The sequence below is a fragment of the Rana temporaria genome, chromosome 4 (assembly GCF_905171775.1).
Source record: "Rana temporaria chromosome 4, aRanTem1.1, whole genome shotgun sequence".
NCBI classification, from domain to species: domain Eukaryota; kingdom Metazoa; phylum Chordata; class Amphibia; order Anura; family Ranidae; genus Rana; species Rana temporaria.
The window spans coordinates 264286526-264300557 of record NC_053492.1 but is presented as its reverse complement, the minus strand read 5'-3'; the positions used below and the strand labels follow the sequence as shown (position 1 = coordinate 264300557).

The window sequence follows — 14032 nt, the reverse complement described above, 5'->3', positions numbered from 1 at the left end:
CGTGGCAGGAGTTTGTCCGGGGGCACTTCACCCACTCTGGCTAGAGTGGCGACGAACTGTGTTTATTACTACTGAGAGCAGGATTGCTCGCTTCATATCCAGGCCTGATACTGCAAAGTTCTCTATTGCTTCATCAACCTTTTCTCTCTACCTCCTGTTGATGTTGGTCATGTTGGGCCGAGAATAAAGCATTCAGAAAACCTTAATTTATTGTCTGGACATTCGCTCACTAATCTACTCATCAACTTCACCCCTTGACAACGGTAAGAGGTAACTTAATATGCCGATCCCAACAACAACCAGCGGCTCTTGAGGGGGTAGCGCTACACTGGTGAAACAAAAAAAAAAGTTTGCCTGCCTTGGAGAGCTTTACCCTCACTTCCTGTGCTGCTGACACAGTTTTAGCAGACAGGAAGTGAGGAAAACCCTCCAACATCGACAAAGACGGAAGTTAAATACTTTTTTTTAAAGGCATAGCTAACATCAAATATGAAAATCATAAGACCGGTCAGATATTTATTGCAGAAGCGATATGCTATGTCTCGTTTGCAATAAGATAAACCTACCTTTCACAGGCTTCTGTGGAGTGTAGACTGAGCTGGGCATGGTGTCTGTCGACTGAACTCCTTCACATGCTCGGGAGTTATGTCATCCTGTACTCGGCTAGTCCAGATGACTAAAGACCGACATTCAGGATAAACTGGGTAGAAGATGCTGGCACCAGAAAGGGACCTCACATTAATAAAATCACTGAAGAGAAGCATATTGGGACTTTTTATATAAGTGAAGGCTAGATTCAGATTTTTTTTTTATTATAGTGTTCTCCATTTTGCTATTGCAGATTTTCCCTCGCTTCCTGTCTGGTGAAAAAGTGACACCAGGACAGGAAGTGAGGGGAAATCTCAGTCCTGGATAACTGTAAAACATGGGATTTCTACTCTTTCCCTATTAAAAATTGTTTGAGCTATAGATGCACTTTAGGCTCATTGACACAAGCGGCATTTTACCATGTGAGCTACTGTCAGCGTGAGGACTGACAAGCGGCAATGTGATGCACATTTCAGAGCACCATGCTATCTACTTTTTTACTTTATTTGAATTGTGATTTACAGTATTTCTCCACAGAGGAACACAGCGCATTGCACTGCATTGTGGTGGCACGTGGTGCCTTCCAGTGTGCTGCGGTAAAATACAATATCACACCAGCACTCTTTTCACTGTGTCTTTGCACTAATCTGCTTTTTTTTTTTGTGCAGAAAAACGTCATTGCAGAGTGAAACTGTACCCTTTGGGTTCCAACAGGCGTGGAGGCTTTGCTTTACTGCTTGGCTGCTTGCAATGCATTCTATGGGAGGTCAATGAGGGTCCACCCACATTCCAGAGCAGGGGTCTCCAAACTTTCTAAACAAAGGGCCAGTTTATTCTCCAAACTTTAGAGGGGTCGGACTGTGGCCCGTGGAAGTAGAACATTTCCTTTTAGATGGTGTAAATAATGTCCCATGATTGGTATTCGAGGGAGTAATAGTGCACCATCATTGGTGTCAGTGGGAGGAATAGTGTGCCATCATTGGTGTCGGTGGGAGGAATAGTGTGCCATCATTGGTGTCGGTGGGAGGAATAGTGTGCCATCATTGGTGTCGGTGGGAGGAATAGTGTGCCATCATTGGTGTCGGTGGGAGGAATAGTGTGCCATCATTGGTGTCGGTGGGAGGAATAGTGTGCCATCATTGGTGTCGGTGGGAGGAATAGTGTGCCATCATTGATGTCGGTGGGAGGAATAGTGTGCCATCATTGGTGTCGGTGGGAGGAATAGTGTGCCATCATTGGTGTCGGTGGGAGGAATAGTGTGCCATCATTGGTGTCGGTGGGAGGAATAGTGTGCCATCATTGGTGTCGGTGGGAGGAATAGTGTGCCATCATTGGTGTCGGTGGGAGGAATAGTGTGCCATCATTGGTGTCGGTGGGAGGAATAGTGTGCCATCATTGGTGTCGGTGGGAGGAATAGTGTGCCATCATTGGTGTCGGTGGGAGGAATAGTGTGCCATCATTGGTGTCGGTGGGAGGAATAGTGTGCCATCATTGGTGTCGGTGGGAGGAATAGTGTGCCATCATTGGTGTCGGTGGGAGGAATAGTGTGCCATCATTGGTGTCGGTGGGAGGAATAGTGTGCCATCATTGGTGTCGGTGGGAGGAATAGTGTGCCATCATTGGTGTCGGTGGGAGGAATAGTGTGCCAGCATTGGTGTCGGTGGGAGGAATAGTGTGCCAGCATTGGTGTCGGTGGGAGGAATAGTGTGCCAGCATTGGTGTCAGTGGGAGGAATAGTGTGCCAGCATTGGTGTCAGTGGGAGGAACAGTGTGCCAGCATTGGTGGGAGGAACAGTGTGCCATTATTGGTGGGAGGAACAGTGTGCCATTATTGGTGGGAGGAACAGTGTGCCATTATTGGTGGGAGGAACAGTGTGCCATCATTGTCTGTCAGTGGCAGGAACTATATCCCACTGTTGCTGACAGTGGGGGAGAATAATTCCCCAAGGGCCTGATAAAAGTAAGCAGAGGGCCACAGTTTGGAGACGGCTGTTCCAGAGCATCAGATGGTGAAGGACAGCGCCATCTGCTAAGGGAAATAAAAAAAGGGAAAGTATTTATTAACACCCCCCCCCCCTTCCCGCCCAGGCAAATAAGTATTTAACCCATGCAGCACCGGGAGATCTCGCTGCATAGGTAAATGTAACGGCAAACCTCAGTGGGGAAAAAAAATTAAGGTCACTGACCTGAATCTCAAAACTGGCTCAACAGAATCACAATTGTGGTTAGCCATTTACTAATATATTTTGTAATTCCTAACATGGGTGCATTTGTTTAAAATGTAGTATTAGTTTCATTTTAGGATTCTACAATGGCTACCCAAGATGAAAGCCACCTCCCTTTTGCTGATACGTTTGATGAGGACGAAGCTGAGAGGGACTTTCTTCTATCCAAGCCCACTTGTTTCCTTATTGTTGGTAAACCAGTAAGTAATGTCTTAATGACTAATTATAATACATGAAAAATATTCTATGCTTGGCTTTCTTTTTCAGAAGTTGCTTTTTTATAATGCATAAAATTGTGGCCCATCGCCTTAGTTATGGAAGTCTTGAATATGACCTAGACTAAGGTGACCAGATTTTTTTTTTATGAAATCCGGGGACATTTTTTTTTTACTAGTAATAGTGGCAATCAGCGACTCTGTCCATCGCTGCAGCCCGCCTTACAGCCTGTCAAGTCTTACTCTCTAGGCCCCGGCTACTACTGGGGGGGGAGGAAGATCACTCCACCAGGGAAGGCAAGAAGTTTAGCAGGCAGGTGGCTGCCCGGGACTTGAGCCAAGGCAGAAGAACATGCGAGCGGAGCTGAATGGGTATGCACCTGAAACTGAAGAAATATTCCCTCCACTCCGACCAGCACACGATCATCAGAAAGGGGTACAGATAATGGGGAAAAAAATACACCCCTCTAAGCTAGCGGAGTGGTGGAGCGAGGTGTGTAATTTTAGATTTTTTTTTTTATTCTGCACTGACTGCCTTTGAAATTGCCCTAGCCAATGTTCAAATCCAATCCGGGGACAAAACCGGGGACAGACTTGGTCTGGGGACAGTGTCCTCAATCCGGGGACTGTCCCCTGAAACCAGGGACGTCTGGTCATCCTAACCTAGACTACTGCAAGAGCTCATGTTTCTAATTCTAATTTGAATAATCATAAGGCTTAATGCACACGGTACGTTATAATATTTAAAAAATGGCAATAGCTTAGCAGTGAGTTCAACTGTTTTCAGCGCTTTTGCAATTGAGTTTTTTCAGCATTTTTTTTTTTTTGTTTCATGCCGCTTACACACGATCATTTTTCGGGTTGTAAAAAACAACGTTTTTTAAAAATGTAATTTAAAACGATCCTGTGTGGGCTTCAGAGCATTTTTCGGTTTCTGAAAAACGAAAAAAAAAATTCTAACATCTCTATTTTTCACGACGTTCTAAACAATGTCGTTTTTCGGGTTGTAAAAAATGATCGTGTGTGAGGGCTTTAACGATGTGAAAAACCTGCGCATGCTCAGAAGCAAGTTAAGAGACGAGAGCGCTCGTTCTGGTAAAACTACCGTTTGTAATGGAGTAAGCACATTCATCACGCTGTAACAGACAGAAAAGCGCAAATCGTCTTTTACCAACACGAAATCGGCTAAAGCAGCCCAAAGGGTGGCCTTATCCGTATGGAACTTCCCCTTTATAGTGCCGTTGTACGTGTTTTACGTCACCGCACTTTCCTAGAGCATTTTTTTTTCACGATCGTGTGTGAGGCAACTTCGTTTTAATGATGAAGTTGAAAAAAGCGTCTTTTTTCTAGAGCCTGAAAGACGTTGTTTTTTACAACCCTAAAAATGGTCTTTGAGCTTTATCTGCGTTTTTCAAAGTTTTTAGGTGTTTTTTGACGATCGATCGTTTTTACAGTTGAAAAATTCCTTTCAGAACCCACCAGTGTGTTTTTTTTTTTTTTTTTTTTTTTTAACAGCCAAAAACAGTTGATAACGGTTTGTGTGCATGGACACATAGCATATCATGCTGGAGAGTTTGAAAAAAAAAAACGTCTAAAGCCAAAAACGTCCAGTGTGCATGAGGCCTAAAGGAAATGGGAAGGGAATCTTCTTTTTTTTTTTTTTTTTTATAATTTTCTTTAAATTTAGTAATCAAGGCTGGCCATACACGGTGCAAATATCTATACCACATTTATACCACAGGTTGCAAGGAAAAAAATTGCACAATTCCCCCATCAACACACAGTGCTGTCAGGAATTGGCAAATGCCTCCCCACTGGGAAAAGACAGTGATTATCGCTAGCCACTATATCAGCCACTAGGCCGGAAAACTGTCCGCTAGGCCGCACACACGGTCGAACATGTCCGGAAACTGGTAGTTTAGTTCTACTTTAATTTAATTAATTCAAGTGTATCTTCAAGGAACAATGATAGAGCGATAACATAAAGTTATTAGCGCAGGCAGGAGCTGATGTATATTGGATGTCTAAAAAAAGAAAAATATTATACCGAACAGTGAGTCAAGCCTGGTAAAATATTTGTATTTCTCCTATCATTTTCCTGGACGGCACACCTGAGAGATGAGGGCTCCTTCCCACAGGAAACACAATCAATTGACAGCTTGCTATAAGTCCCTACCCTTCCCCTTGATCCCCAGTATTTATTGTGTTTCTCCAGAACACAGCGACATGTTTGTTTTGTTTAAAGACCAAATGACCGCGGAGGGTCTGATGGTACCCTTGTTGAGACAGGTTCTAGGGAGGCCGGGGAAAGCTGAACTAACCTGTAGGCTCGGTCCTTCTCAAAGGTCGGCCCAAGTGCGCACCAGCGCCCTGGCTGCAGGGAGTGCGTGCCATCGCTGTATAAAACCACCGCCTTCGGCCGGTCTCTTCACTTCCAGGTTCCCTATTGCAGGAAGCACTGCACTCCAAGACTTGTTCTAGATACAACCACATCACAGGAAGCGGGCGGCGGCGGAGGTACAGCACAACCTGAAAGTGGTAGAAACGCCGGGAGACAGCGTGGAGAGCAGCGTGGAACAGAGCAAGTCGGTGGATAGTGGTCGGCTCGCTCTACTAGCCCCTCTAGCAGTACCAGCAGCCCAGAACCCAACCAACCTCCTCATGGAACAAGAGGAAGGGAAGGCGACTACAACTGCAGGCAGATCCAGTCGGGGCCCAGTGAGTACAACCCCCCCCCCCCCCTTGGAAAGGGAGAAGGGAAGGGGGTGATAGTTCTGGCTTCCAGGGGTCTGAGAATCCCTGGGCCAGCCAGAACAGGACTGGGATTCACCATTCACTTTACCCTTTCAGTTAAGGGGAAGACCGAGTAATGTACATGTGTTATATCTGTTGTCTTACAGAGCCCAGGAGGCTCCAGATAAACAACCCCATTCCGCTACAGGGCATAGCTCCTGAAAAAATAAAAATGTAGGTGCTGTAAGGATAAACTCCCACTCAAAGCCCTTTTGTTATATATACATTAATAATTTAGCAGGGAAGGAGGCTTCTACAATGATGAGAAAATGTCTAATCTATGAAGACGGAAATGCTGGCAACAGTCAAAGCTTCAGTGAAGCCGCAAGGCAGTCAGTAACCAGGGTCCTGAAATAGAGGCGCTTATCCCTAGAGAAGTTGCGTCCTCCCAGGAAAGCCTCTTCGGAGTGGGACCTAGTGCCCTTCTCCCACCCTCACAATTGCTCCCTCTAGCCCAGGTAGAGGAAGAAGAGGACAGGGAGGATATGGAAAGCCAGACCAGGTCAGAACACAGCTCAGAGGGGGAGTTGGATCTCGACCTGTTAAGCCAGACTTGGGCGAATGCAAGGTTAAGGAGATGCCTCTTTACACTAGAGGATCTGGATGGACTCCTGCAGGCAATATAGGCCACTGAGGAGATTACAGAAGCCCCTAGAATAACCTCAGCATATAGGTATATAGGGGGCTGAGCAAGGCTCAATCCAGGGATTTCCCACTCCATCAATCCCTAAAGGATCAGGGCCAGCTGCTATGAATCTGGCAGGTAGCTCACAATGGTGCATTTAGAGGTTTTTAGCTCTTAAAAGCCTTCCTCCTAAATGTTTACCAATTGGGTGGGGTGGCACAGTAAGGGGGCACCCTTGTGAACATTTTATACTTCAGGGGGTTGCTTATTTTGTGCAACATCTCCACACGTTCCAACCTATTTCCTCTTTGCACTGCTGCTATATCTATCAGTGTGTAAGAGTTAATCAAAACCTTTTGTGGCTTGGGCTACAACCCACCTGTGGGCTGTATGAGAAGCATAAAATGCTATCCTGCAACCCTTAATTGAGGGGTTCCTGGTGTAAACCTCTATGCTAAAGCTACATAAACTAGCCTGTATTTAGTGTGAAGCCCTACAGGTGTCTGATTGCCTCCAGGCTAAGATTGTGATCACCTCTTCCTGAGAGACTTAATTGATCTCGGTCTCTGCTCGTTCAGGCCTTAGACCAGGGGTACCCAACCAGTGGCCCGCGGAGCCCTCTGATGTGGCCCTCGACCTCCTGCTCTGGCATGGCAGGTTGCCCAGATTGTGGGTTGCTGACCCACCATCCCAGAGCATCAGTGTTGTGAATCAAGCGGCTGCAGAGCAGAGCCACATACGCAGATGTATTTTGTAAAGCACCAACTCCTGTCGTATAGGTGGAGTGATTTCAAATGCACTCTACCTGGGACTGGGACAGCAATAGCTGGCGATACCTGAATGGAAGTCTGTTATTTAAAGGTAAGTTTATTACTAAAATCAAAGTGTATATAAGGGCATATCTGTTCCAGAGGTTACTGGGCTGCTTTCAAATCCAACTGCAGGTGCACTGCAGAACACCTGTGGGTTACCTGCACTTTTCTATAGACTTATACCATAATGCAGGTGTGGTGCACTTTCTGAAGTGCACCAAACCCACAGGATATACTAGAAGTCCATGGCAAAGTGCCGCTAACCCACAGAAAAGCCACAGGTGCACCCTTGTGTGGGTAAACCACAGCTCATCAGTGTAAAAGCAGCCTTAAGCCCCTTTGACATGATCAGTCTGACACAATCGGACCCTCTGGCATAGCTCCCAACTGTCCCTGATATTGAGGGACTGTCCCTGATTTGGAGCAATGTCCCTCTGTCCCTCATTCCTCATCATTTGCCCCTCATTTTGGTCTGATCTATATAGATGTATATAAAATGTCCTTTTTATCTATCAAAAAGTGCTTTTCTGCGCTAAACCTTTCATCTGATTTCTAAATTGCTGCATTTGTAAATCCAATATAAAGCCAATATAAAGGAATAGTAGTGGTCAAAAAAGCACTTGTGGGTTTAACCAATCTTGTGTTAAGGGGTGTGACCTGTGCCTGCATGCTTATGCTAAGTGTCCCTCATTCCCATCTCAAAAAGTTGGGAGGTATGCCCTGGTCACCTCTTTTTAGCCACAGATGTTAAATGGACTTGTGGCCATATACCCACCTATCTCCAATTCAATCTGATAAAGGGGGGATCTGTCCCCTTCCATCTGGGCAGATCAGAGGGGCCCATAGAGTATAGTGGGCAGTGTCTGCATATGCAGAGTGGACATGGACCTGTCATTCGCCCCCTCCGCTTGTGGCCCGCGACCGGTGACCAAGCCGCTTAAGTGGCCCTCGCTCTCCAAAAGGTTGGGCACCCCTGCCTTAGATGCTTGGGAGGCTTGGACTCATTCCCACCTATGTGTGGGCTAGCTACACCTACTCAGACTTATGCTGTAGTAGAATAGCATCTACCACTACTGTGGTATAGTCGCACACCTCAGACTTCCATTATTTAAAACTACCATGTACCTTTACTAGTGGGTGAAGGATTAATATCTGGAGTTCAGGCTATGCCTAGGATACATTGTTGGTCTGACCACACATCAGAAATGCACAACATTGGAAGTTTGTTTTGTGTCTTTTCTGTTATATAACTATCTTATGGCTCACTAGAAATGCATTATTGATTGTGTGACTGTACACTGTTGCTTATCAGAAACGCTTAACATTGAATTGTTAGTGAAACTTCTATTATATAACCGTACACTATTGCTAATCGAAAATGCACAACATTAAATTGTCAGTGACATTTCTGTTGGTTATATGAATGTACAAGGTTGCTATTCAGAAATGCACAACATTGTATTATTGTTGGTGACATTTATGTTGGTTAGATGGCTGTACAAGTTTTCTAATCAAACGCACAACTGGTATTATTGGTAGTGACATTTCTGTGGGTTATGTGACTGTACACAGTTGCTGTTCAGAAGCGCACAGCATTGAGTTTCTTTGCTAGTGACATTTCTGTTGGTTAGATGACTCTACAAGGTTGCTATTAAACGCATTGAGTTGTCAGCGACATTTCTGTTTATGTAGCATTACCCCCAGTGGAGCTGCTGGATTTTTGGGCGGCGTGTTACCTCATGGCTCCTCCAAATTCTCTAGGGGTGAATGGTGCGTATGTGCATAAACAGAAGTAAAGGAATGTCCACGACAGGTGCTCTCTTGCTGTGCTCTTTATTACCCAGCCGGGTAAAAACAATAAAACTTGTGGTGAGGAAAGTTAAGTTGAAAGGAGGAAGAATAGCAGATTCAGGCGTAATGATAGGAAACTCCCGCCGGAGTGGGTTTAGTGTACCCGGACAGGCCTCTCACTGACCTGGCAGCTGGAGTGTAACTCGGACAATTATAGGAATAAGTCTCTGCCACAGACCCTCCTTGGTGAACTTGAACTTAGGAGAAAGTCTCTGCCACAGATCCCTCTCAAAGAGCCTCAGAAGATACCTCTGGCACAGGTCCCCTCTGGGTAGAATTCTTGGAGATATGCCTCCTTGGTTGAGTTAAGTCTGGATCTCCTTCAACTTGTCGCCCAGGTACCAACTGACAGGTGATCAGTCCTGCAGTGCCCGGCTACCTGTGTTCCCAGTGGTTTTGTACAAGCCCTATTGGACCGCCAGCCTCTCAATGGCGCTTCTCAGACCGAACAGCACCCAGCTTGGGATCTTCAAAAGAGGGAACCCAGTTGCTCACTGGATTCCCATCGCTGGTTCAGATGCTCCGGGCCAACATGGTCCCAGAGCCAGGAACACCGCGTGGCACGCACGCCCCCCGGCCCGGTAGGCCATAACGCCGGTGGCGCCGTGATGTGACCACCCTAAAGGTGGGTGCCACACTGGACGAAGAAGAACCCAGAACCAATGACGTCTGTCTCATAAATGCCCCTCCCCAGCTTGCACAGCGAGGATAAACTCTTGTGATTGGCTGCTGGGAAGAGCACCCAAACCTCAACTCCGCTGCTGCCACCTGCAGTACCGGGGCTGGAAGAACCCCCCCGATACAGCAGAATGACCCACAGCACAGCCAAGCTGAGACAGAGGCCCTATTCTCACACCTAACAATCAGGATCAGAGTCCAACTGTACTCTGATCTATACTTAAATTTGACTAGCACCAGTACTATAAAGTAAATGGGCGCTACACATATATAACTGTACAAGTTTTCTAATCAGAAACGCACAACATGGTATTATTGGTAGTGACATTTCTATGGGTTATGTGACTGTACACTGTTGCTATTCAGAAATTTACAGCATTGAGTTTTTTTGCTAGCGACATGTCTGTTGGTTATATGACTGTGCAGTGTTGCTAATCAGAAGTGCACAACGTTTAATTATTATTAGTGATGTTTCTGTTTTATGTTAATCAGAAGTGTGTTGGTGTCACTCTCTGCCGGTTATGACTGCATGTGGTCCAGTACCAGCAATACACAACTGAGGTTGCATGTGTCTTTTCTGTTGTCATACTGGCTATGCGACTGCATTTTCGTGATCATCAGAAATGCACAATATGTGTTTGTAAAATTTCTGTTGGTTATATGACCGTACTTCGTTCGGTATCAGGAATACACAACACCAAAGCCGTTCTTGTCCTGTCATGCATCTATTACCTTAGCTTGCTGTACTTCATAAAAACACAGCAGTGGAAGGTGTCTGTGTCTTCTCTGTTTTTCATATTAATTGCTCAGAAAAACACTGCATTTGCTAGTGTCCTTTCTGTTGGATGTATGACCTTAACTTATTAAGCTTCAGAAGCACACATTTGAAGTTTGTCCTTTCTCTTTGCTTAGGTTATATGGTATGTTAATACGTATTTGAATTACACAACATTTTACGTTTGGTTTGTGTCTTCTCTGTTCTACAGGTGACTGTATATCAGAAAATACAACAGTGAAGGCTTGGTGTGTCTTCCTGTTTTGTATTCTGCCCTGTACACACGATCACTTTTTGTGATGAAATGAAATGACATTTTTAAAAATGTCATTTAAAATGATCGTGTGTGGGCAAAACATCATTTTTTGTCTTCTGAAAAACGACCAAAAAAATATTAGAACATGCTTCAATTTCTTATGTCATTTTTTGTGTCATAAAAAATGATCGTGTGTGGGCAAAAACGAAGTTTTAAATCCGCACAAGTTATGAGACGGGAGGTAAAACCATTCATAATGGATTAAGCACATTCATCACGCTGTAACAGACAAAAAAGCACGAATCGTCTTTTACTAACAAGTAACCAGCTAAAAGCAGCCTCAAGGCGAATAGAACTTCCCCTTTAGCGAGGAAAGGGTATTGGAACCCATGGATAGAGAGTGCTGCACACCCCTGATATGTCTGAGAAAAGAGAAAATTACCCCTAGGGGCTTTGTGCTGCAGCAAGGAATAGAAACGTACCAAAAAATATATAAAAGTATAAATTTATTTAAATATGTTGTACGGAAAAAGCCCCAAACAGTAGGGACTCAAGATATGAACTTGGTAAAAAACATAAGTCATACATGGCAAATAAAAACACAAGGTAGAACAAGTACAGACATAGCATAACAGTACTGTAAGTATACAAATACTATGGGCGAAAAACACCCCTACGCGTTTCGACCTTTTATAAGTAGCGGTCTTCTTCAGGGAGTATTATTATACTTTTATATATTTTTTGGTACGTTTCTATTCCTTGCTGCAGCACAAAGCCCCTAGGGGTAATTTTCTCTTTTCTCAGAACTTCCCCTTTAGAGTGCCGTTGCTTTGTTCATCATTTTTCAAAAACGATGGTGTGTGGGCAACATCATTTTTAATGATGAAGTTGGAAAAATTTTGTTTTTTTTTTCATGATGAAAAATTACATTTTTTTCCAAGACAAAGTGATCGTGTGTACGGGGCATTCCACAAATCTTGAGCTTGCTACCCTTCAGAAATACACGATTTATGGCCTGTATATCTGTGATATTAATTTATATATTTGTAACTTTTATTTCAGACCTTATTTTCCATGCACATGGAAGGAACAAGATTTCTGACTGAAAAAAAATCAGTCCTTTACATTCAGTCATGCCAGAGGCATTCCCTAGACCTGAACCCAGTAGGGTTATAGGACACTGGAAGAAGGTCATAAAATCACCTATCATGATTTTTTAGTAAGAACTAGGGAGTTGTGCTCATGGGAGTTTTTGGCTTGAAGATGCAGCATCAGAAATCTGACCGGTTCACCCAATTCGATTAAGTTTACAGCTCCGCAGGTATCTTTCATGTCACCCCCTTGGATGAACTGGATGTAGCTAACCAATATTGATATTTTTCTCCTCCTATTGAATTAATTCCCTGTAGTAGGGATCTGCTTAAAACTTAACACTCATTGGTACCAAGAGGCACCAATTGGTGCTTGGAGTGGATTATGGTCTCAGACACCTGATATATTTATGAAATGGTTACTCTGTTCTTACCAGGCTCCTTTCTGCTTAGTTTTAACCACTTAAGGACCGCCTCCTGCACATATACGTTGGCAGAATGGCACGGCTGGGCACAAGCACGTACAGGTACGTCCTCTTTAAGTGCCCAGCCGTGCGCCCGCGACCCGGTCTGAAGCTCCGTGATCGCGGGACCCACGGACCCGATCGCCGCTGGAGTCCCGCGATCGGTCCCCGGAGCTGAAGAACGGGGAGAGCTGTGTGTAAACCAATTTTGTTTGGGAGCCACGTCACACGACCGTGCAATTGTCAGTTAAAGCGACGCAGTGCCGAATCGCAAAAACTGGCCAGGTCCTTTAGCTGCCTAAAGGTCCGGGTCTTAAGTGGTTAATGCAGGGTTATAAGGAACCTGGGGATATATAACACTTTCACATCTGACATGTCGGAATTCAGATGGGAAGAAAACCAGAATTTGAATATGCTTGATTACATGCATGTCCAGTCATCTGAGCCCAGGGAATAAGCTTCCCTTAATCTATTATCCTTAAGTGGCTTTTTCCTTTTTACCATGGCTATGGCAAACAAATAAAAAGGGACCCACAAGGGTTGTCTGTCAGGAAGCCTTTTTCTAAATTGTTCTCCTGAACAGAATAGTAGTTTAAAACCAGATGTTCTTTGTTGACCAAAGTAGTTCCTTATTTCACAGAACAAATCTGATTAGTCAATTTGGTGGTCCTATGCAGCAGTTAGAGACTTTATAGACCACGATTGCTAGAAGGTTGACAGTCAATCTTTCTATCTTAAAGATAAAATCTGAGAGCCTGTGAATTTAAGAGCCCATGCCACCTAGATCCTGCATCCGAAGAGAAGGCAGAGGCATAGGTGGAGCAGACCTGCAGGTCAGTTGCATAAGGTGGAGGTAAAAAAAAATTCAAGCAAAAATCTGGCATTTAGCAGAAAAGCCTTGCAGGCAGGGGATCCCACCCTAAAGTAGGCCTGTGTTTTTTTTATTATCCTCTCAGGTGTGCCGTCCTGCAAGGTGATAGGAGAAAAACCTACGTTGGACTTACCGGTAACGGTATTTCTACGACCCTTCCAGGCCTACTTCCCGCCGTATGTGGAGGGAAAGATAAGCTAAACGCTAGGTGGTAAGTACCTATATGGAACGATGTCCCTTGTGAACCAGTTCGGGATTACTTTATTACTTACTGGGGATCAAGGGGAAGGGTGGGGACTTAGAACAAGCTGTCAATTGATTGTGTTTCCTGTGGGGAGGAGCCCTCATCTCTCAGGTGTGCCGTCCTGGAAGGTTCGTAGAAATTCAGTTACCGGTAAGTCTAACGTAGTTTTTTTTTTTTTTTTAGACATCTAATATACATCAGATCCTGATGAGTGGCAATATAGGCCAAGAAACACGTCGCGCTTCAGATGCCACAATTATTTTCAATCAATGTAGCTTTATATAATCTGTACCCACTGTTTTACTTGCTATATTTTAAAACAAACTAATCGTGATGGATTATGAGCTATGAAATACTGTGCCTTTTTATGTATTGTGTAATCATTAAATACAACATTATCAAACCCATTCAGCTAATTTTTACTTCCCATTTTTTCATGCTTCATCTAAAGTCCCAACCTTTTTTTTTTTTTTTTTATTTTGCACATACATTAACTTTACATTTAACTATATTAATTTCAAGTACTTATATAGCACCATCAATT

General features: G+C 44.3%; 1 protein-coding gene across 3 annotated transcripts in view; it reads left to right on the top strand.

Annotated features, from left to right (window-relative positions):
* The window catches only part of AK9 (adenylate kinase 9), a 209406-nt gene that overhangs the window by 6245 nt on the left and 189129 nt on the right, over positions 1–14032 (top strand). For all 3 annotated transcript variants that reach the window (XM_040350222.1, XM_040350223.1, XM_040350221.1), the window contains exon 2: positions 2880–3013. In XM_040350222.1, the coding sequence (XP_040206156.1) occupies positions 2900–3013 (114 nt within the window). In that variant the 5' untranslated portion in view covers positions 2880–2899. The remainder of the gene's footprint in view (positions 1–2879; positions 3014–14032) is intronic.